General features: G+C 41.1%; 1 protein-coding gene across 6 annotated transcripts in view; it reads right to left on the reverse strand.

The window, feature by feature from the left end:
- PTPRK (protein tyrosine phosphatase receptor type K) overlaps positions 1 to 24,826 on the reverse strand; it is a 579,201-nt gene that overhangs the window by 199,423 nt on the left and 354,952 nt on the right. For all 6 annotated transcript variants that reach the window (XM_061623803.1, XM_061623801.1, XM_061623802.1 and 3 more), the window contains one exon: positions 19,565 to 19,858. In XM_061623803.1, the coding sequence (XP_061479787.1) occupies positions 19,565 to 19,858 (294 nt within the window). The remainder of the gene's footprint in view (positions 1 to 19,564; positions 19,859 to 24,826) is intronic.

The raw sequence follows: 24,826 nt of genomic DNA on the forward strand, positions 1-24,826 counted from the left end.
AACTCAAGGTGGGGGGTAGATTTTGCCATGTATAGCCTCATCTCTTGCTATTTAAATATTATTTAAAAGTAACATTGATTGGATTGTCAGAGTTAGCATTCTATGAACTAAAGCTGCAATTGGCTACTGATTTGCTCCACAGGAGGACTTGTAAGCTCAAGAACCAGTCAGATAGAGGCTATGACCGAAGAATAATGATGCCTCCAGAGAGGAGATGTGGGGCAGGAATGTATTAGTCTCCCAGGCCAATTAGGTTTGGCTTTGAAGTCAATGGTGATTAGAACCCTAAATTGTACCTGGAGAACAATTCTAGTATTGACAGAAAGATAAAGTACACAGTGAATGAACTGACACTGAATTATTAATGTTGCATTAGAGAAAACAGGAAAGGATAGAATCTCAGCATTTTTTCCTTGATGTGTTGTTGGCAGTTAAAAAAGAGAAAAGGGGACAGTAGTAACCAGTTAGCCCAAGTGATATTTTTTTTACTAGACAGGAATAATATTGTCTGACTTTTGTAGACTACTGCTATGCTGCACACATCTTGCATATGAAATTTATTTGTTAAGTTGCAACTGAAGTAAGTAGCAGAGGGGAAAACAACAACCATCCTCAACATCCTCAATGTAAAGCAGATATCTAGTACATACTATACTTTACTGGAATGTAGAAGTACACAGGAAGGCAGATTTTGAATGAAGCTTCAATGTGCCATCTCTTCTTACCGCAGGCTATTAAAGAAATATCCTTCCACTGAGAGAAATAAAAGCATATGAAAACTTAAAGGGCATACTATTGGAGGGAGGAGGAAGAAAATACATACATTTATCCACATGCTATAGAAATAGTGGTTACCCAGTTTATGAGGCCCAGTAGAAAAGCAAACTCTCCAAAATGGTAGTTCCTCTGAAGGGATTAATGTAGAGTTTTCTATATTAACAGAATACTGCCATCAAATACTTAAAAGAATTAAGATACTTTTGAAATAGTCTTAGCTTAGATGTTAGCAGAGCTTGTTTCGCAGGCAATATGACAATTATTTCCAATTTCAGCCACTACACCGCATATATTAACAGTTTCAAAATATAGAGGGGGGGGGAACTGAGAAGCAAGAAGCTGAAGCAAAGAGATTGACTCTTGCTTTCATAAGTTAATAATTATTGTTTAGAGTGTGAAGTTATTGAGGGCATAATGTTAGCATCTTAATGCTGGACTGGAGTGGAACATTTCTGTCTTGCTCATTCTTCCTGAGACAGTCACTAATGAAACATCATTCATCACCAGGCCACTTTTCTCTTCTTTAAATATCACCTGTCCAACTTAGGAATGTGGGTTTAAAACAATGACAAGATGTCTGAGCTATATAGATAGATGACTACAAATGTTGAGAAGTTTGAGAGGTATCAGCTAAAGAGGTCAGCCAGTCAACCATGGAAGACAAGTCATGATTCAAATTAATCCCGGCCATTTTCACTTGGAAACCTGGGCCAAAATTCATCTTCCTTTTCTCTACTGCAGGATTGGAACACCACAGAAAATATAACCATCATGCATTATTGTAAAGTGGAAGGAATTCCATTCTGATGAGATTTTATACACCTTTTCTGCTTAACTAAATATTACTAGCTCTGCAACATTCTGAAGAACAGTGTTAGGTAAGCATGATGTAGAACATGAGAGAATATTTGATGAGCAACTAGAAAATCAGCCAGTGGAGCATCAACACCCAAAATATACTTGAAACCAAGGGACTTACGCAGGGAGAAGCAATGATAAAATAGGGAAAGGGCAACTCTAGAATCACTGAAGCAAAATATGATAAAATAAGCAGAGTGGCATTAGAACTTCTAGAGAATTCGAATGAGACAGATGGATTACAGACAACAGTTCAGCTATTGATTACGGTCAAAATGTTATTCATGAAAATCTACACTCTTTTGAATAAGAATATGCATTCGGAATTGAAAAATCGAATAAAGTGGCAGATAGATTTGGCCAATTATTCTTAGGAATGTCTACCTTGACTGGGTGTTCAGTACAATACTGAATGAAAGATCAACCTCTGCAACAATGGTTTAACTATGAGAAGACTGCACCTCTTTGTTGATTGATCAAAGGAACAAAACAACATTTGATCTGGTTTAGTTACACCCTGATGAACAGGCAGAAGCACATGTATTCAGTTCACTATATACGTTTCAAAATGCAGGCAAATCACTGGGCATGAAATGAATCATGATTGCATTCTTACAGTAGGAAGTGAGTGCATGTTCCAATAAATTAAGAGATTTTGGATGCAAATGCATGTTGATACAACATTTTTGTTTCCTTTTTTATCCTTTACCAGTCAAAATTATTACCGGCAGGAAATGATAATCACGTGCCACTTACATTTCTTTCCCTCTTTCTGTCAGCATCATTTGCAAAATGGGTGGCAGAGAGTCACTAATAAATCAGTAAAACTGCCACTTGTTTTCTTTTCAGGTGGTAGTTTTTCAATGGAAATAGTTCAGGCAGCTGATCTAAGCTTTGTTCGGTCTGCCCTGAGAGTGAGGGCTATGTGACCCCACAGTTGGGTCCCAAAGTCTGCAATTAGCGGAGCCACTGGAAAACCAATCTTCCCAACATTCTTTCGCTTCCCTCACATATCTATAGTTATTTTATTTGGCCGGACCCTCCCAATTTACAGGTGGGAAACTATGACCATCCAGACGTTGCATAACTCATCCTTGACCATTATTCATGGAGGCTGGGCTGATGGGAGCTAGAGTCCAACAATGTCTGGATGACCACAGGTTCTCCACCTCTGCTCCAAATTTTGCTTTGGGGGAAATGTGGTAGAAACTCTTGTAAAAAGAACTCAAATAGGCTAAACTTGTAGTAAAACAGGGCTATTCTTTCAGATTATGCTAAGTGCAGGGACAGCAAGCAGACTATATTTCTTCAAACTCAGCTGACTGCTATAAATATTGCATTTGTTTTCATTTTCTTCTTGGCACATACAATAAATCTTGAATACATACATTTTGAATGTTTATTTATACCAATAAAAATAGCACTGAGAAAATTAACAAACACTCTTTGTAATTTTTCTTTTGAATTTCCTTCCTCAGTAAATCGCAGCCAAATAAAATAACTCATATCCAGATGAACTTCTTAGTCACATATATTATAGCTCTGTGGAGCGGCAATGCTAACAACGTAATGAGTTATTTTGAGAAGACCCTTTTAAATTGTATGTATTGTTTATTTGTCTTGTATCAGCACTTGGAAAGACTCAAAGGAGCTCAAGACATCCGCTATTTCACTTGGAACACTAGTCCTTTAAAAAGGAATTGCAGAGATAATAGAATAAAATAATTTCCATCAGTCTTACAGTCTAAACAAGGAAGTTAGCTAGAAATTATGAATTATTTCCCAAATCTTCAGAAAAAGAAAGAATGGCAACCATTCCATTCAGCTGCAGCAGAGGCCATTCCATTAGCTTGGTTGATAGACCATCTCAATTTGGTTGATCCTTGAAAGAACTTCATAACTTTAGGAACTGGTACCAAAGTTTGGTGGTTTTCCTCTACCCTTTTCATCATTTTGTGCTGCAACGTCTGGATTGCAAGCATGAAGCCAGGGACTTTGTTATTTACTATTGATCTTATGCTTTAAAATAAATGAATCAACCAACCAAGAAGGTTGATCCCACAACACAACATTCTTAATATGGTGATCACATACGTAATGGCAGTGTAACATCATTTCTGGTGGTGCGGTTGAATACCAGTTACTGGAAACTACAAGAGGGGAGAGTCCTCTTTGTGGGCTTCCCATGGGCATCTGGTTGACCACTGTGAAAACAAGATGCAGGACTAGATGGGCCATGTAACACACAAATGCTTGAATGTGCTGATGAAGTAGGCACTGCTCTGTATAGTATGCTTGTATTTTCTGGAAAAGTAAGTCATAGGGTTGAGCTGTAAATTAGTTGTCATGAGTGCAAAGTCCCCGAGAACAGATTTATATTTCTGTCCCAGTTCACCTTATGACAGCTTTTCTTAAGCAAGATTTAGACCAATATTGAGGATAATAAATTGATTTGTAAGCCCTAGGTTACCAGTGACAAATTAAACAAGTTTATAATAGTCTTTCCTGTCACATCTTGCCATAATTGCTTAGTGTACCATGCTGTGAAGCATTTAATAATGTAGAATAAAAAACATACTATAAAGAAATTATTGCTTCAGGAAGGTCATGGCTAAAAGTCCCCCCTTCTCTGGATGAATTTATTATTGGAGAAGAAAGAGAGCCATTATACTATTTCTTTTGCAGCATGCAGAGCTTGGAAAAGTTACTTTTTTGAACTTCAACTCCCATCAGCCCAATCCAGTGGCCATGCTGGCTGGGGCTGATGGGAGTTGTAGTTCAAAAAAGTAACTTTTCCAAGCTCTGGGTATTGGTCATCTCACATTAAATGCACAGGCTCCTTCTGAGAGGAAGGGCAGGATATAAACAAACAAACAAAATAAATAAATAAGGAAGTCACTCTTCAAGTGTGCTGGGGCCAACATCTTCAGTTGAATGGACAGAAGGGGTAACCAATGTAGTGCCCCCCATATGTTGTTGGACTACGATTCCCATAATCCCTGGCTATGCTGGCTGGAGCTGGTAAGAACTATAATCCAACAAATCTGGAGGGCAGCATATTGGCTATCGTTGATAAACATCATCTTTCAAATGATTCATATATCTCACCTTCTCTCTCCTTATCTGCAGTGTAATTTTAAAAAGCCTGATCTAGGAAGTTTTCTACAACTTCCATTATCTGGATTGTTTCTTATATTTGATTACAAAGTCACATTCATCCCCCTTATTCAGCAGTTGTTGTTTGTTTTGGTAAAGAAACGAGGTGCAAATACACATATCTTGACAAAAGTGCCATGGGTGACTGCACAATATGGTTGATGGTACTCTGTACCAGTGAGTACAGTCACACAAAAAGACCTGCCCCATTATTTGGCAATTCTGTACAGCTTTCTCTCTCATAAATGAGTAGTAGCCATCTATGAAGCACCCACAGATTCCAGCCTTCTGGCCTTCTAATCCTACCAGTTAACAACACACTTCTATATCTTCTAGTCAAAAACCTTTGGATTGTGCATACTTCCTATAATGACTAGATATATTTTAATTAAAAAAAACATACAAGCTAATGACAAAACCAATCAGAAATAGCTTGATGAAATGGCATTTCACATCCTGCAACCTGGACATATAATCGTTATGTACAACACAAAAATTAAACCTTTTTTTAAGACTATAAACTTGATTACAGAGCTTTTATTTCCAAAATAATCAAATTTTACTGAGAACTGTTATGCAAGAAAATTGTGAATTTGGAAACCTTCAGATATGCTACAAAGATTATAACCAGGATTTCAGCTTTGTAGCAGAAGCTTATCTCTAAGGTGTTCTGAAGTAGTATCACATGAGTGATCATCTGTGTCACCTCTTTTACTGCTGGAGTAGAGGCTTTGGATTAATGTGCTCAATACATTTTCTTGCTACAGATAGTGCTCCCTCACAGAAATGTGATCTATTGATTAGTTGCCCACATGTCTGATAAATCACTGAGGTCTAAATGCAGGTGGGGCTCTCCTTGTCTCTGGAAGGATACAAACAAACTGGGAGAAAAATCTGTAAATGTACAGAAGACGTAATACCACGCTCTTCTCACCTGCAGTGATGTATGGCTTTCCAATGGTGTATGTAACTTAAATGAGGCAATTTATATCTACCTGCATGCAGAGGAGATACTCCCATATTTTATCATCATATTAGGATTGCTTTATTGCCTTTACAGAAGTTTTAAAGAAAGCTAAAGGAGGCATACCAAGTACTAAATACATTTGTATCACATTTGAGTGTTCCTACTGCACTATGGCATGTGCCACTATTCTATCTAGCAGTTCTAGATTTGAAGTCAATCTTCATTAAAAAAAAACCTGATAAACCTCTAAATGGATCATGTAGCTCTGCATTATAATCGTGTATTTCCCTGCACCTTTAGCCATCTCCATATTCTCTGCCTCCTCTCTCAGGCCTCAGAATAACTCAGCGTAATCATTAACTGGATTTATCTCCTAACATAGAAACAACAAAGACCAATAGAGGAAAAAAGGTTATGTCCAAACTTTTTTTGAACATGAAATTCGATATGACCTTTAGAATGACCCCCTTAAGAGTGTCATCTCTATTTACTGGGTCTGTCAAATTTCCCAGCAGATGGCAGCACAATTCCATTTTAAGAAAAGAGCAGGCTGCATATAGTATATGGCATGGGGACCACATGAAAGGTTACTGAATCTCCCAATTATACAACTAATTGTAGAATTAATACTAGTACTTCAATACTTACACACACACACACACACACACGCACACACACACACACACACACACACAGAGAGAGAGAGAGAGAGAGAGAGAGAGAGGAGTTTCTGCTCTCTCAAGATGAAGAAATTATGAAGGTCAACAAGAGGCATTCTCGATTTTGCAGGGGTGATATCCAACTAAGTTATACACAGAGTAGATCCACTGAATCATAGTATCATAAAACTGTAGAGTTGGAAGGGGCCTATAAAGCCATCAAGTCCAACCCCCTGCTCAATGCAGGAATCCAAATTAAAGCATACTGGATAGGTACCTCTCCAGCTGCCTCTTAAATTGTCTCCAGTGTTGAAGAGCCCACCACCTCCCTAGGTAATTGGTTCCATTGTCATACTGCTCTAACTGTTAGGTTTTTCCTGATGTTCAGTCAAAATCTGGCTTCCTGCAACTAGAGCACATAATTGAGTGTCATGCAGTCTGGGACAATCGAGAACAGATCCTGGCCCTCTTCTGTGTGGCAACCTTTCAAGTACTTGAGGAGTGCTATCATATTTTGCAAATTGGAAACTATACTTCTGTTAATGCAGCCTAAAATAGCATTTGTCTGTTTTGCAGGCACATTGCACTGTTGGCTCATATTCAGCTTGTGATCAACAATAATTCCAAGATCCTTCTTGCATGTGGTATTGCTGAGCCAAGTATCCCCATAACTGTGCATTTGGTTTCTTTTTCCTAGGTGTAGAACTTTGTACTTATCCCTGTTAAATTTCATTCTGTTGTTTTCAGCCCAATGCTCCAGCCTATCAAGAATTTTCTTTTTTCTTATAGGGTATTAGCTATCCTTTCCAATTTTGTATCATCTGCAAATTTGATAACAATTCCCTGCACTTCTTCATCTAAGTCACTGATAAAAATATTGAAGAGCACTGGGCTCAGGACCGAGCCCTGTGGTACCCCACTCGTTACTTCTGCCCAGTTTGAGAAGGAACCATTGATAAGCACTCTTTCAGTAAGATTCTGTAGCAAACTGTGGATCCACCTGATAGTTGTTCCATCCAGCCCACATTTAGCTAGCTTGCTAATCAGAATATCATGGGGCACTTTGTCAAAAGCTTTGTTGAAGTCAAGATATATGATATTGACAGTATTCCCATAGTCTACCAGGGAGGTTACCTGATCAAAAAATGAGATAAGATTAGTTTGCCAGGATTTGTTCTTGGCATATCCAAGTTGGCTTCTAGTAATCACTGCACTGTTTTCAAGATGCTTACAGACTGACCACTTCATAATATGCTCCAGAATTTTCCCAGGGATCAATGTCAGACTGACTGTTCTGTAGTTCCCAGATTCCTCCTTTTTCCTCCTTTTCCTCTATGATTTTGCAAAGATAATAGAGAGTGGTTCCAATAGTTCTTCAGTCAGTTTCTTTGATACTCTAGAATGCAGTTCATCAGGCCCTGCAAATTTGAACTCGTTCACAGCGATTAGGTATTTCTTGATCATTTCTCTATCAATTTCAAGCTGCAATCCTGCCCCTTCTACTTCATGTTTGCCAGAAGGGTCATAGACCCTCTTTTGGGAAAAGACTGAGCCAAAGTAGGAATTGATCACTTCTGCCTTTTCTTTGTCAACTGTTTTCATTTTGCCATTCTCATTGAGTAGCTGTACCACCATTTCTTTTCTCTGTCTATTTCTATGTACCTGAAGAATGCTTTTTAGTTGCTTTTGGCATCTTTTGCTAACCTCCACTCATTCTCAGATTTAGCCTTCCTGACACCATCCCTGCAATTCTGTTACCAGTTTATACTCTTCCTTTGTGGCCTGGCCTTCCTTCCACTTCCTGTATGTGTCCTTTTTTGTTTTCAGGTCATCTTCACAGGTCATGTGAAGCCACATTGGCTTCTTCTACTGTTTTCTGCTGCCCCCTTTTTTCCTTGATGGAATTGTTTGCCATTGTGCCTTGAGAATTGCCTTTTTTAGAAACTCCCACCCATCTTGGACTCCTTTTCTCATTAGAGTTGCTTGCCATGGAACCTTACTTACTGTATCATTGTTCTGAGTTTGTTAAAATCGGCTTTCCTGAAGTCCATGGTACATGTATACTTACTCTCGGCTTTTGCTTCCTTTAAAATAAAGAACTCAGAGTTCCTGTAACTGCCACTTCATCCACGAAGTCATTTCTGTTGGTTAGAATCAAGTCAAGGATAGCTGATCCTCTAGTTGCTTCCTCCACTTTCTGTAGAGAAAGTTATCTCCCACACGTCAGGAATTTCTTGTAGGGGCCGTGTTGGGAAGAATTTCTCTCTCAGCAGATATTGGGGTAATTGACGTCTCCCGTTACTACTACATCACACCTCCTGGAAACATTAGCAATTTGCTTTTCAAAAGTTTCATCCTTGTCTTCTACTTGATTAGGTGGTTGACAGTAGACTCCAACCACCATGTTCCTTTTATTGTTTGCCCCGTTTATTTTAATCCAGATACGCTCGATGGGGTTACCAAGCCCATCCTCCTGTATTCCTGTGCTGGAATATATACTGTATTTTTAACACATAGCACATCTTCACATTCCTTTTCTATACCTTCACTGATATCATTGGACTTAAGTTCCTTGATTTCAGTGGGTCTACTCTGAGTATGACCAATGTTGGATACCACCCTGGTGGTGTACACAACATTGTGGCTAGCAAGACATATTTATTATATTTATGTGTCACTTTTCACACAGAAGTGTTGAAAAGTAACTTACAGCATAAAAGACATTAAACTCTGAATAACACAATTGTAAGACAAAATACCTAAACATACTCATTGAAGAGTATTTATAAAAGGACAAATCCTACCCAACCTTCTAAAAGATGAGCATAAATAACACAGCAACAATAACAACAACAACCTCACTGTCCTCCCAATTCCCAAAGGCCTGGGTAACAGAAACGTTTCAGCCTGGCACCTAAAGGCAAACAATTTATTTAATTTTTTTTTAGAGCCCACCTTTCCTCTATCATAGAATACAGGAAGTGATATTGAATGTTAGTCATACTTAAAGTATACCCTCAAACTACTGTCTTACTATAATTTAGCTGAATAGACTACTCTGAGTATAATTTAGCTGAGTATCACCCAAGAGTCCCAGGAAGTAATTTCATCCAACCAATAATGAGACCCATACCACATCATGTACCCTCAAGACCATGTACTGAAACATCACCTTCAACAGGTAGCCTGGGACCTGGGATTTTCCCACTGGTTTCCTAATGCTGGGATTTTTGGAATTAAGAAATTTTGCAGTTAAGGATTTTATAGGAGGTATGCAGTATACTTTGGCCAAGATGTATATGTGTCTGATATTATATGATTGCTTTTAGTGCTTATTCCTTTAAGTACTTGCAAATGAGAAGGATGAATTTCAAAACGATCTAGCTGAGCTAGTACAGTAAGGAGAAGAAAACGGGAAGCGAAACCAGATGTGTCCTAACATCGGTTGTTGGAATGAATCAACATACTGCCTGATAGTATATCTACGTGAACAAGCATCCAATTGTCCAATCAGTGGAAAAACACTGAGACTATTTGGAGCTGACATTAAGAGGTGGAACAGAGTGAGGAAATCCCAGATGGTAATAAGAAAGAAGAAACTGTCTAGAATCAAAACTGCTAAGACTAGGGAAAAATTCTGGATAGGTGCAAAATTTATACAGACATGATCTCAATGTGGTTTTGAATTAGGATTGTTTGAGGTGCCCAACTGGAAGTGAGGGTTTCAACAGAAATTTAGACTGTCACGGCAAGGCAGAAACAATTGGGAAGTAGGGTACCCTCTGCAGAGTCAGGAGTGCATAATCTGAAATGAGCTAGCAGGTGGATAGCTTTGGCAACATGCAAAGAGATGGGCTGATTAGCTTTGGCAAGAGGTAAAGAGAGGGAATGGGTAGCTTTTGTGATCTGCACAGAGACGGGTTAAGTAGTTTTGGTGATCTGAAAAGGGATGGGGTGGGTAGCTTTGGTGAGGGTAAGAGAGGAGGTAGGTGGCAAGGAGATTGGTGGGGGCAGGCTGAGGCTGGCAAGTGAAGCAATCTGAGGTGCAGACCCTAGTATTTAATAAAGATAAATCACAATACCATCATCAGAGTTCACTCTAGGTTCAGATAGCCCACAGCAAAGATATCTCTATAGCCCACTCCTCCTCCAGCAACTTATTATCTATCCCCATTTATTTTATTTTATTAGGTTAATTACCTTCACAAGGGTGGTAATATATTTAAATCACAAAGTCTAATTAAAAAGGATGAAACCCTCATCTCATACTATCCTTAGCCCCCAAAATTCAACCTGAAGATTTTTTGTACTTGATGACCCTGCCAGTGCTTAATTATGAATAGTCCACCCCAGAAACTAATGGAATATGATGGATTCTTGAAGAATATGATGGATTCTTGAATAGTCTGGAGGACAGAGCAGGCATGGAATGGTGAGATGAGATGAGCCATTGACACAATTGCTCCTGAGTGACCTCTCAGCCACTCCAAAGTTCTTTCATCAACATGATACTGCAGGGAACTGTGGATGATGTAATAGGTAGGCCAATGTCTAGTGAGCAGGTGGCAGAATTCCTGCCAACCAAACACTTCTTAGAGCACATAATCGTGTCTAGATTTGTTTAATTTATTATGTTTAAAAATAAGCTTGTTTTAACGTGTTTTTTTCTTGAAGCTCAGGGAATATTCTGTTTAGTCTACTATGTTTGTTATGATTTTTTCTTGTATTTCTTGTACTTAATTTTATATGCACTGTTTATATATGTTGATAGTAAAGAGGATGTTTTGTTCAGTTAATTGTATTTTATTGAGTGTGGTTTTTTTTATCTGCTGTGTTAAGATGTTTTGACATGTTGTATACTGCTTAATTTTATTTAAATATAAGCGGTATGTCAATGGCCTAAATCAAATTGATTAATTAATTAATTAATTAATGTCTACCTTATGGCAGTGAGGGCAGCAAAGAAAGCATACTCCTCTGCCTTCATTGCATCCTCTAACTAGTGGCCCGTAGAGGCCTTCAGGATGGTTCAGAGATGCTGGTAATCACTGATGGCCATCTGAGATCACTGGAGACCTACTGTGATCATTTGGCAAAATACTTTGAGGATAGTCTTACACGACCAGATGTACCGTGACACTATGGTTGAAACAGGTCTTGTTGAGTCATTCAGTGTTAAGTCTTGCCTGGTGCTGTATGATCATTTTCAATGGAGGGAGGTTGCTAAGATGGCGGATGAGTAAGATGCCAAGGCAGGAGCTCCGTCACGGAAACATCGGATAACATCGGATAAATGTTTGATAAGGACTATACCTCAGCATTTGTGGTGACGTGCGGGTGGGCCAGTTCGGCATGGCCCCTCCTATATCTGTTGTGTCACCGGGAGCTGGACCGGGAGGAGAGGAGTGTGGACGTTGCTGCTTGGGCTGTGGTGCGGTTTTCCAGCTGGAGGCCCGCTGCTCGACAGCCCGTTTGCCTCGCTCTCGCTGCCAGCGGATGGTTCAGTCCCGGGGGCCTGGAGACACTGGAGGCCCTGGGGACAGTGGGGGAGGCGTTCTTTCGCCTGTTCGGATTGCGCCGACGTCGCCTCTCCTTGCGGCCCTGGAAGCTGTCGAAAGGTGGGAGGGATTCCCCGCCCCCTACTTCCTGTTATTTTTTCGGGTGGCTGTTTTGAAGAACGAAGCGGGGGGGGCCTGTTTTCCTGGCACCGGATTCCTTGGATCTCCTGATACTGCCTTTGTGTGGACCTTGTGTTTGAGGCTTGTTCGAGACCCGTGGATAGGAGCGGTGGCTGGACTTGGGGTGTTTGCCCCTTATCATCTGTGACTTTCGCGCTTACTTGGTAGACGAGGATAACGGCTGGACCATTTTTTGACGCAGCAGCAGGCAGCTGGTGACGGCGTTTCTTGTGTGGGGGGTGTGGGGAGTGTATGGTGTGAGTGTGTGAGCGTGTGAATGCTTGCAATATGTGCCTGGGAGAGAGGAGCCAAAGTCAATTAGGACAATTTCAGGGGGCCCCAATTAGTGTAGTGACGGGTAGAGGGAGATATGACGTTGTGTGGAGGACTTGCCAGGTGAGGGGAACGCGGCCCAGGCAGTTAATGGCTGTGCCATGTTCCAGTCCCCCACGCACCCACGGGTTTGTTGGTTGCACTATCAGCCAGCTCTCTGATCTCCGGATGCTGCTTTTAAATGCCAGATCGGTTCACAATAAGATTTCTCTCATCCATGATTTAATTGTGGATGAGGCGGCTGATCTGGCATGTATAACCGAGACCTGGGTGGGTGAGCAGGGAGGGGTTTGTCTCTCCCAGCTGTGCCCACCTGGGTATTTGGTTCAGCATCAGGGTAGATTGGAGGGCCGGGGAGGGGTGGTCGCTGTGGTCTATAGGAGTTCCATCTCCCTCTCCAAGCACCCTGTCCACTTAGCTACTGGTCTGGAGTGTTTGCACCTTATGTTGGGTCAGGGGGACAGATTGGGGATTCTGTTCGTGTACCGTCCACCCCGCTGCCCAACAGACTCCCTAACTGAGCTGACGGAGGTTGTCTCGGATGTATTGTTGAGATCCCCTAGACTTTTGGTGCTGGGGGATGTCAACATTCATGCCGAGGCAGCCTTATCCGGGGTGGCTCAGGACTTCATGGTCTCCATGACAACCATGGGGCTGTCCCAATATACTATTGGCCCAACGCATGTGGCAGGACATACTCTAGACCTGATTTTTGCAACTGGACATGGCGATGGTTATCTGAAAGTAGGGAGTCTTACATCAACCCCTTTGTCATGGACAGATCACCGCTGGTTGAAGTTTAGACTTACAACGGCTTCCCCCCTCCGCAGGGGTGGGGGACCTATTAAGATGGTCCGCCCCCAGACACTAATGAATCCTGAAGGTTTTCAAACGGCTCTGGGGAGTTTTCCGGCTGATAGTGCTGGCGCTCCTGCCGAAGCCCTGGTCAAATTATGGAATACTGAAATGACCCGGGCAGCTGACACGATCGCTCCCAAGCGCCCTCTCCTGGGTAGAGCTCATACAGCTGCATGGTATACTCCAGAGCTGACAGCGATGAAACAGCACAGGAGACGGCTTGAGTGCAGATGGAGACGAACTCCTGATGGATGCAACTCTGCACTGGTAAGTGCCTATACCAAGTTGTATTTAGGGGCAGTGCAGGCTGCAAAAAAACAACATTTTGTTGCCACTATACAATCTTCTATCTGCCAGCCGGCGGAGCTTTTTAAAATTGTCCGTGGGCTATTACATTCTGGCCCTAGGGACATGATAGATCCATCGGAAGCCTGTTGTAATGAATGTGCTAGGCACTTCCAGGATAAAATCTCTTGCATCCGTCAGGACTTGGACTCCAATGTTTTGGCAGTGGAATTAAATGAGGTGTCCGGAGTGCAGTCTAGTCATGATTCTTTGGATGAGTTTCAATTGGTGCAGCTTGAGGACGTTGACAAGGTGCTTGGACAGGTTCGTGCAACCACTTCTGTGTTGGATCCTTGCCCCTCTTGGCTAATAAAAGCTAGCAGGTTTGGAACTGCCGGCTGGGCCAGGGAAGTGATTAATGCCTCTTTGCGTGAGGGAGTGGTCCCTGACCGCCTGAAGGCGGCAGTGGTGAGACCACTTTTGAAGAAATCTTCCCTGGACCCAGAAAATCTTAACAACTACAGGCCGGTAGCAAATATTCCATTCCTGGGCAAGGTCCTAGAAAGCGTGGTTGCAGACCAGCTCCAGATGCTCTTGGATGAGACCGATTATCTGGATCCATTTCAATCGGGTTTCAGGCCCGGTTTTGGCACGGAGACGGCCTTGGTTGCCCTGTATGATGACTTGTGTCGGGAGAAAGACAGGGGGAGTGTAACTCTGTTGATTCTCCTTGATCTCTCAGCTGCTTTTGATACCATCGACCATGGTATCCTTCTGGGGAGACTCGCTGATTTGGGAGTTGGAGGCACTGCCTGGCAGTAGTTCCGCTCCTACTTGGCAGGTCGTCTCCAGAAGGTAGTGCTTGGGGAATTTTGCTCGGCACCCTGGGCTCTCCAATATGGAGTTCCACAGGGGTCAGTACTATCCCCCATGCTTTTTAACATCTATATGAAGCCACTGGGTGCTGTCATCAGGAGTTTTGGAGTGCGTTGCCACCAGTATGCTGATGACACGCAGCTCTACTTCTCCTGTTCATCTTTTTCAAGTGAGGCTGTCAATGTGCTGAACTGATGCTTGGCTGCGATAATGGACTGGATGAGAGCGAATAAATTGAGGCTCAATCCAGACAAGACTGAGATGCTGTTAGTAGGTGGTTCTCCTGAACAGATGGTGGATGTTCATCCTGTCCTGGATGGGGTTGCACTCCCCCTGAAGGAGCAGGTCCGTAGTTTGGGAGTTCTTTTAGAACCATCCCTGTCACTAAAGGCACAGGTAGCCTTGGTGGCACGGAGTGCTTTCTACCAACTTCGGCTGGTGGCCCAACTATGCCCCTATCTGGACAGGGACAACCTTGCATCAGTTGTCCATGCACTGGTAACCTCTAAACTACACTACTGCAATGCACTCTAGGTGGGGCTGCCTTTGAAGACGGTTCGGAAGCTACAGCTCGTGCAAAATGCAGCGGCCAGACTATTAACAGGGACTAGGCGGTCCGATCACATAACACCGACTCTGGCCCACTTGCACTGGTTGCCCATATGTTTCCGAGCTCGATTCAAAGTGCTGGTTTTAACTTATAAAGCCCTAAACGGCTTGGGACCGCAATACTTGTTGGAACGCCTCTCCCAATACGAACCTACCCGTACACTGTGCTCAACATCAAAGGCCCTCCTCTGGGTGCCTACTCAGAGAGAAGCCCGGAAGGTGACAACAAGAAAAAGGGCCTTCTCAGTGGTGGCCCCAGAGCTGTGGAATACTCTTCCTGATGAGGTATGCCTGGCGCCAATATTATTATCTTTTCGGCGCCAGGTAAAAACCTTCCTCTTCCCCCAGGCATTTTAATATTTTGATATTCGATATTTTAATATTTTAATATCTAATATTGTAATTTTTAACACCTTAACATCTTCACATCCTAATATTTTAACTAACTTAATTTTAATATTTATTATCTGTGTTTAATTTGTTCGATTTATGCTATAATGAATCTATTTTAAAGTTGTTTAACATATGGTTTTAATTGTATATTGCTTGTTTGTCTGTTGTGCACCGCCCAGAGAGCTTCGGCTATGGGGCGGTATATAAATTTAATTAATAAATAAAATAAATAAATAAATTAATGGGGTTGACAAGTTTCTTGCAGTGATGTGACCAACTATCTGTCCCCTCAATCCCTGCCCATCTTGGAACATAAAAGCTAGTATAGGTGGTATGACCGGGTGGTTCCAGGTTGTGGTTACTATGTCATTACATGGAGGGAGAGTGCCTGATGCCTGTGGTTACTATGTCATTACATGGGGGGAGAGTGCCTGATGCCTTGAAGGAGGCAGCAATGCAGCCTCTTCTAAAGAAGCCCACACTGGACCCATTGGTCTATAACAATTACCACCTAGTCATAAATACGCCTTTTCTGGCAAAGGTGTTAGAGAAGGTGATGATGGTACAACTGCAGGAATTCTTGATGGAGACTGATTATCTAGACCCAATTCAATCTGGGGTCAGGCCTGGTTTCAGAACTGAATTGGCCTTGGTAACCCTGATCATGATCTTTACTGAGAGAGGGACAGGGGAGATGTGGCCTTATTATCTGTTCTCGATCTTTCAATGCCTTTTGATTTCATTGACCATGGCATTTTTCTGGACAGCCTCCATGGATTCAGTATTGGGGACACTGTTTTACAGAGCTTCTACCTACTGGGATTGGTCTATAGAGTAGTGTTAGGGGAGTATCTCTTGGCCACTTTGCACTTGTATTATATGGTGCCACGGGATACTATGTTATCCCTGATGCTATGTGAAGTCATTGGGAATGGTCATTAAGCATTCTGCTTCTCCATAACATCTAAGTCAGGTGATGCTATACAAGTTCTGGAACAATGCCTAGATGCAGTAGTGGGCTGGATGAGGTTTGATAAACTGAGTTTAAATCCTGGCAAAATGGAAACATCATGGGTGAGTGATTCCTTTATTTGGGAAATAGGCCTTTGCTGCTTGAGGGTCAAGCTACCTCAGTGGCTAGAATTGCCTTTTACCAGCTTTGGCTGGTGCATCAGCTGTGACTGTTCCTGGATCGAGATAGCCTGGTTATGGTGGTTCAAGCATTGGTAACCTTAGGGATAAACTGGCAATGAAATATGCAGTTTTCTCAGACTTTTTAACTTACAACCCTAGTACTAGTCTATGATGATTATTATTATTACATTTTTGAATTAGTTTATTTCTGATCATATGAGGGAAAATGGAAATGGACTGCCATCAAGTCGATCCCGACTTATGGCGACCCTATGAATAGGGTTTTCATGGTAAGCAGTATTCAGAGGGGGTTTACCATTGTCTCCCTCTGAGGCTAGTCCTCTCCAGCTGGCTAAGGCCTGCTCAGCTTGCCACAGCTGCACAAGCCAGCCCCTTCCTTGTCCGCAACTGCCAGTTGGGGGGCAACTGGGCTCCCTGGGACTATGCAGCTTGCCCACAGCTGCACAGGTGGCAGGGCACGTAACCCCTGAGCCACTCACTGTGGGGGTGATCTTTAGCTGGCCTTTTACACCCAGGAGACACGAGCGGAGATTTGAACTCACAGACGCTGGACTACCAGCCAGGCTCTCCTTCCCACTGTGCTATATAATAAGGTGGAAAGACAGACTATCTGAGAAAGGTAGTTGGCGGATATAATACATTTCCCAGGACATATTTTCCAGTAATGCTTGTAGGAAAAAAGTGGAAACTTTAATTCCACTGATCCGCACCATGATTCAACCTCATGTGACTATGAGCTTGGTAGAAAAAAGTACCATTAAATGACTTCAGCACTAACTTAATCCATTTCTGTAATCACCGTATCAACTTTTATTAAGTTATATTTAATTCAATCTCTAGAGGGGAGGCTGTGTTGATGAAAAAATGAGGACTCTTGTATCACCTTTAACACTAACAAATTATGACACAGGTGCCCAGGATTGGAAACAGACTTCTGCTGGCATAATGGGACTTCCCCTTCCTCTCTTCTCCCCTGCAGTGCCTCATGGACCCTCACATCTCTCTGGAAAGTTGAGGAATTCTCCTAGGCAGATTAGATAGGGTGCAGGAGTCAGAGAAGAACAATCTTGTGACATTGGATGTCACCCATAAGCTTGATTTAGTTCAGTCATTACTTTAAGCATTTCATTCATCAATAATATATTGACTTTCTAATATTACAAGAACTTTGCCATCCTTAGTTGTCTAAATAAAATCACAACAGGCTCAAGATAAGAGTAACCAATACTTTCAGGGTAAATAGCTTCACGCTCCCTTACGTATCATAATGCATGTTTAGGAAAGTGGAGGTCAAATTTTATTTTTCAGTTCTAGCTCTAATGCTCCAATCAAAGAAGTTACTTCTATCATCTGCTTATGTTTACATCAATGCCTGAAATATTTAAGAGAAGTGAGAACCCTTCAACAGGGGTGGATTTCAGTGAGTGTCATCTGATCCAAAACTGACACACGAATCCCAGGGTAGGAATAACTGTATACTCACTAATAGGCAAAAACCCCTTGCAGTTTAACAACATACCTATAGCCAACAGATATTTCTATTAATTTTAAAAAGCAGGGAAATTGGGCAGCTATAGTGAATGCACCAGGGGAGCAGGCGACCTGACCTCCTCTCTGAGATGTTGTACTGCCCTACAAATTTGTAAAAGTGCAAAAACAATTTGGATTGGTCTTTCACAATCCAATCCACTTCCTGTGTAGCTTGGAAAAATTTGGTAACCTGGAGAGGAGAGGGAGGTGAGGGAATGAGAAAGGGGATGGGAGAAGGGAAGTAGGGAGGAGATAGAAGGGCAAGTTTGATCATTTGCATGCTTATTTTCACTGGGATTTTCTCCTGAGCATTCATACTTAGGATAGGTGAAACTGATGTGGGGGAGGAAGGGGAGGGAGGGGAAGAGATTGGGTGGGTGGGCAATGGGCAGAGGAAAACCTCTTTCCTTTAAAAAAAAACGGTTAACATATTATTTTTCAGGGTTTCCCCCACCTTTTTATTTTACAACAGACACATGTAGTTTCCCACGCAAGTTTAAACTAAAGCTGTCCCTGACCACATCCACACCAGAATTTTATTTCACTTTAAACAGGGATGGCTTCCTGAAAAGAATCCTGGGAAATGTAGTTTGTGAAGGGTGCTGAGAGTTGTTAGGAGACACCCTATTCCCCTCACAGAACTACAGCTTCCTTTTCTGAAAGGGAACTTTGAGAAATTCCTTTTTAATTTATATTGGCTATGATCTTCTTACGTAACGTTACATAAACAGAAGGCAGTTCCACTTGTGCAAGAGGAAAGTGGGCTTCCTGATTTCTACTAATCCCCCCCAGCCCACACTGTGCCACATCCAAGGTTATTTGGAGATGAGGGCTCCCCATCCTCAGAGGTGGCTATTCTGGGGCCACAAGAGACCATAGCAGAAATGAGAAGAAAGGAAAGCCCATTGCACAAGAAATCTTCTCAATCCAAGCCATAGTGAATATTTATACATAGTTGGGGGCAGCATGCTTCCAAATATCAGCTGCTAGAAACTGCAGGAGGGGAGAGTGTTCTTTCTGCTGAGGTCATGCTTACGGGCCTCCCATGGACAACTGACTGGTCACTGTGAGAACAGGATGCTGGACTAGATGGGCCATTGGCTTGCTCCAGTAGATTCTTCTTATGTTCACACTGCAAATTCATAGCACAGCTTGGATATACTGTAAACACAGGCCCACAGCACATGTTCTTAGCTATGGCTCCACAGCAGGTTTCATACAGTGGGGAAAATCTACTTTGAGATCTCCAAAGTCATTGCCCTTTGCAAAATTGCCGATGTCTGATTTCTTAGCTAATAAACTAAATTATAAAGCCAATGAAGGTTATCGACATATAAGGGAGACAAGAATGAAAGTACATTCTGCAATAAAATTTTAGACTTACAACATCACAGTAAATCCAGAATGAAATCTGGTATAACGAACAATACCTGCACATTTGGTACGGGTGATAAGTGGAGGGCCTGATTGGCCAGTGCCACCTTCTCCAGGTCTGGTTAGAAGAACACGAATTTCATACTCTGTGTCTGGGTCCAAATGCCACAGCTTGTAAGTTGGTGCATTTACAGCATGGGTTTCTGTCCAGGTCCCAGTTGTCATATGGTATTCTACTTCTTTTAGGATAATAGGCCCATCCCCAATAATGGAATTAGCATTCAACTGAATCAGCAAATAAGTTGGGCCAACTCCAAGCAGCTGTGGAGGTGCTATTGGCCGAGGTGGTTCTGTAAGACACAATACAAGAGATGAGTCAGAAAGATAATAAAATATGAATATAAGTATAGGCCAGGATCTTAAAGATTATATAACAACAATATAAGGAAGTGTGTAGATATTTAACATACAACTTACAAAGGATATCAGCAGATAACAACATTTTAAAAGGATTAAATATATGTTTTAATACTTCTGCTAAGCTGAATTTAGCACTTGGGGATGGAAAGAGGGAATAAAATGTAACACTGGAGTTTCTGCCTACAGTAGCATTGCCTTGGAGTGATTTATTTTAGGAAGCAATTAAAAACAACACAGACTTTCCTGAATAAAATGAAACCACTAATAAACACAGAGGTTTCATTTTCATTCCAGATGGCTCATATTTTGGCTAATTTGTTTCAGTTAATTAGGCAACAATGCTAAATTCAAGGCACACAGGGGCTTTACAATCAGCAGTATTGCAACACAGCAAATTCAAAAAACTGGACTGTTGTTGTTATATGCCTTCAAGTTGATTACGACTTATGGTAACCCTATGAATCTTTTTTTGGATATATTATTAGGGTTTTCATGGTAACAGGTATTCAGAGGCGGTTTAGGTAACTAGAAAAATATCTGTCCTATATAATCTATTAGGATATCCCACATGTGTTTAATCTCTTGAAAGAAACACCAGGAAAGATTAGATCTCCTTCTTTCTTTTGTCTGCTGTATGAACAACTGGAGCTTCCAACAGTTCCTCATCAAATTCATCTTCTACATCCAAGCCAAACTCAGATGTCCTCACTTTCTGAAGATGAGAATTTCTCAAAAAACTCACCTGCATCACAGATTGCCAACAACAGCTTGCACAGTGTGTACTTTTTCAGTTGATGGGGATGGTAAATAACCCTAAGTTTCCAAACAAAAACCTATTTTATGCCTAAAAGGTAATCTCCAGGTGGGGATGGGACAGATTTGGTTTGGTCCACATTTTGATACGCAACTACCTAATTCACACTTTCCGAAACAGTAGGCAAACTGAAACAACTATCCTTCAACATTTGCACTTCTCCAAATTTTGTGATACAGTTCTCCAGTCCAGTAATGTGTAAAAAGTGAGTATATATTAAGAGAAAGTGAGCATAAAATGCCATATAAGGGGACATTTTAGGGAAAATGAGCTCTAAAATGCTGATGTGTTTTTATGAAACAAGTTCATGAGGACTTTTTTTTAAAAAAATCACAAACTGATGCAGAAGTAAATAGAACTGAATTTAAGATTTAAAAAAAAAACCCTGAAAGAAACTGAAATTTGACACATTTGTCTCTTCATATCTCCAGGATCCCAAGAACTCCAAATGACTGTTCTTCCACTATAATATTGGAAAGGGTTTTGCTTGCTTACAATTGGAACAGATCTTTTAAAAGCATAATTAAGAAAACACATAATTGCACTTTTTGTTTACTGAAGAAAAACCAAATGTGACATGCCACAACTTTGTACAAATGTATCCGGACAAAGAAACAAACTGAATAATAAGCACACACTTTCTCTGAAAGCAGATTGTTGTTCAATACTAGGTGGAATGGCCACCAAACACCTGCTCCCTTTCATTTATCTTTTTTCCTGAAAGAGCTGAGAGAAAGAGGATGTCCCCATTCCTTCCTTAGCCTTCTCCAACTCTATGTGAGCAATGTCTAGAGACAATACCAGAATAGTGGTGTAGGGTTATAGAGCAGCTCAATCAAGCCTAGTACGACTTGCTTTAAAGAAAAGTGGGCATTACACTGGAAAAGGGAAACCCACCAACACTGGTTGCTTCTACACTAGAGTTCTTTAGTACTGCTTGAGGCACTGCATTGGGGAAATCAGTTAAAACAGTAGATCCAGGCAGCACTTAGTGCAGCACTATATTATCCAGCAATCCTTATCCTCACAGCCAAGATCCTTTCATAATGTTTACTCAGAAATAAATCCTTTTCACCACTGAGCGGGGACATTTTCACACGGTAAAAAATTCACTTAAATCATAGCACCATCATGATTACGGAGAGTGGGAGTGGGGCTGGGCTGGGGCTGGGCATCTGCTTCTGCTGCCCTAATGTTAAAAACATATCAAAATTTATATACTGCCTGCTTGTAAAACACCTCTAAGCAGTTTAAAAAAAGCATTAAAAGCATTAATAAAACACTTTTCATTTAATAAAAGTAATTAATGAAAGTAATTAAAAACATTTTAAAACAATTCAAACAGCAACAGACTGAAAAGATTAAAACACATCAACATCTATGTGTCCGGGTAGGCATACCTAAACAAAAAGGTTTTAAGCAGGGGCTGAAAGGAAGATAGCAAAGGTGCCTGCCTGATGTCAATAGGCAGGGAGTTCCAAAGAGTAGGTGCTACCACACTAAAAGAACTTTCTTACAAGTGTGGAATGAGTATTATACAGCACCTGTAATAGGACCATTTACTTCGAAATAGATTTCATTTTGTTATAGAAAAAGCATCATATATTTTTTAAGTAATAAAACAAGCATTTAGAGCGATGTACATAGTTGGTTGCCCACCTGCTGACTATACTTTTTGAAAATCAATCAGTCAATCAACTCAATCAATCAGCATGGAAGATACTGCAGCATCTGGTGGGCCTTGGCATGCCCATGCCCAGCCTAGGTGTTTGCCCCTGGCTTGTTTGCCGTCACCTTCTTCATCTGCTGCTCTCATTCAGGAGACCCTGGGCTGCAGAGCTCTCAACTTTGGCCCTGAGGTCCAGCCCTAGCTATGATATATTCACATTTCTCTTTATCTCCTGTTGTAGACTACCTGGTCAAATGAAATTCTAGAAGCTGATTTGGATTTGCTAAGATAATGCTCTAAAACTGCTTAATGAACCTCATGAGTCATAGCAGTAGGATAACAAGCTAACAGATGCTTCTCCCACCTCCTTACGGTAAGAGTTGCTAGAGGCCACACACATATATAGTCACAGTATATATATATGAAAATAGTACAATACAAAGCCAACCCCTAACAGCCTCAAACTTTGCCACAAACCTTTGTTTGAAGATGCAAAAAGTCTCAAGTTACTTGCACTAGGAAAGTAAGCTCTGCAATTTTGAAATTATAATTGGGGAATATTTGATAGCTTGGGTTGTAGAATAAGGAATGAGAACCATTAATAGGAAAGTTAATTAGGTAACATCAGAAAAGTTTATCTGGTATATTGGGACTGCATGCTTCAGTTGTCATTTAGTGTACTTTTGGGATTTTTGGTTACACCACACCTCTGGCTCTGATAGAGAATTGTGTTATGAAGAATATTAATAATGCTGCCGAACAATTACTGGTTCATTTAATAACTGATTAAAATTCATGCATAATTTACTGAAACACGAAGAGACTTTATAAACATCTCCTTGTCTTCAACAGCCTAAAAACAAAATGTATATGCTAATATAAAATATGCTTCGCCTCCAATCTAAGTAAAATGTATTATGCAGTGATATATTAGCCTTATGAATGCATCGTTTAATCCATAACAATCGTGCAGTTAATCAAAGTATATTTTTCTAAACATAGTATCCTGTTGTAAGAGCCCTGAAGTTAGAGCTTGAGGGCAGATTGGAGATGGTATCAGCAGGACAAAGTCTAAAGCGAGCCTCCATATCTGTATCAAAACTTGTCTCAACAATCGTCTGGTCAAGAAAGATGTTGCTTGCATTTTTCAAAAACTTTATTTCAAAATAAAACTCCGCATTAGAAGGCTGGTGGAATGGTATGCTATATTGTTTAGCGTTTGATCTTGATGTGATTGACCTTCATAAGGTTGACATTTAACATCTTAATTTCTCAGCAAATAAACTCTAATCTTGAATGCTAGTGTTGTCATTGAAATTAGATTCAGTTGGAGGTCCTCATTAGCTTTAAATACAGATTGTGCACTGAGGGGGAAATCCTGGGGAAAATTAGTTTGTTTTGAATTTAGGTTCCTAGAACCTGGGGAATTCTTATACTACTAGAACTGCATCACAAATATAGACAGACAGACAGACAGACAGACAGACAGACAGACAGATAGATAAAAACCCAAATGATGTTTACATTTGTTTTCACAGTAAATATCTGAACTGGAATTGAGAGCTGGATTTAGCAGGATCCCACAGCGCAGAGGATCCGGAAATAGACACTTGAGTGTAGCAGATTATGGAGGCGGTGGCATAGAGGCGCAGAGCCAGCAACTAGGCTGGTACTGATATGCCAGAGAAGCCACTGGGGCTGCTGCTGGTCATTGCAGCAATCATTTTTCTTCATCATCTTCTTCTAAAGAATTATAATCAGGGGCAGCTGAGCAGACTTGTAGATGGTTACAGATGCCAATGTTATTATTTTTACTTTTAAAATATTTGATTGCTTTTATAACAAAATGTTGCTTATTCCCAAATTAATGCGGATAGCATTATTCCTGTAGTCATGATGGTTCTAGGATTCAAGCCAGTATTTAAATTGTGAAATTGCATGTGCTCTTTTTTTTTTAAAAAAAATAGGGTTGGCAAACTTTTTGGGGGGAGGTGCTCTACTGTACTGTATCAGAAATGTAGAAGTAGTTAAACCAGGGAATGTTGATTGCAGGGCGGGGGAGACGATGAATATTAATTGTGGGCATATGCCCATCTAAACCCCTCCACCACAAGAACATTACATCCAGTGGCTGCACCACTGATGTCACAAAGCAAGTTGTTCCTCAAGAACTGAACTTTGCTTGGTGTAGTATCTACAGGTTGCATAGGTTCACAAGCCTCTTTACAGGCTTGTGGAAACTCTGGTATCATCCGCTAGGTGGTTCAAACTGCACTTGCATATAAAATGTCAGCAAAGAGACTTGTGGCACGGTAAAGACAGCTTGGAATGGGCTAGCCTGTTGACTCTCATACCCCCAAAACCATATTGGAGATCACAGTTATAAACAAAAAGAAGTAGCCAACTCTTCTTCCA

This window comes from Rhineura floridana, chromosome 4 (genome assembly GCF_030035675.1).
Source record: "Rhineura floridana isolate rRhiFlo1 chromosome 4, rRhiFlo1.hap2, whole genome shotgun sequence".
NCBI lineage: Eukaryota > Metazoa > Chordata > Lepidosauria > Squamata > Rhineuridae > Rhineura > Rhineura floridana.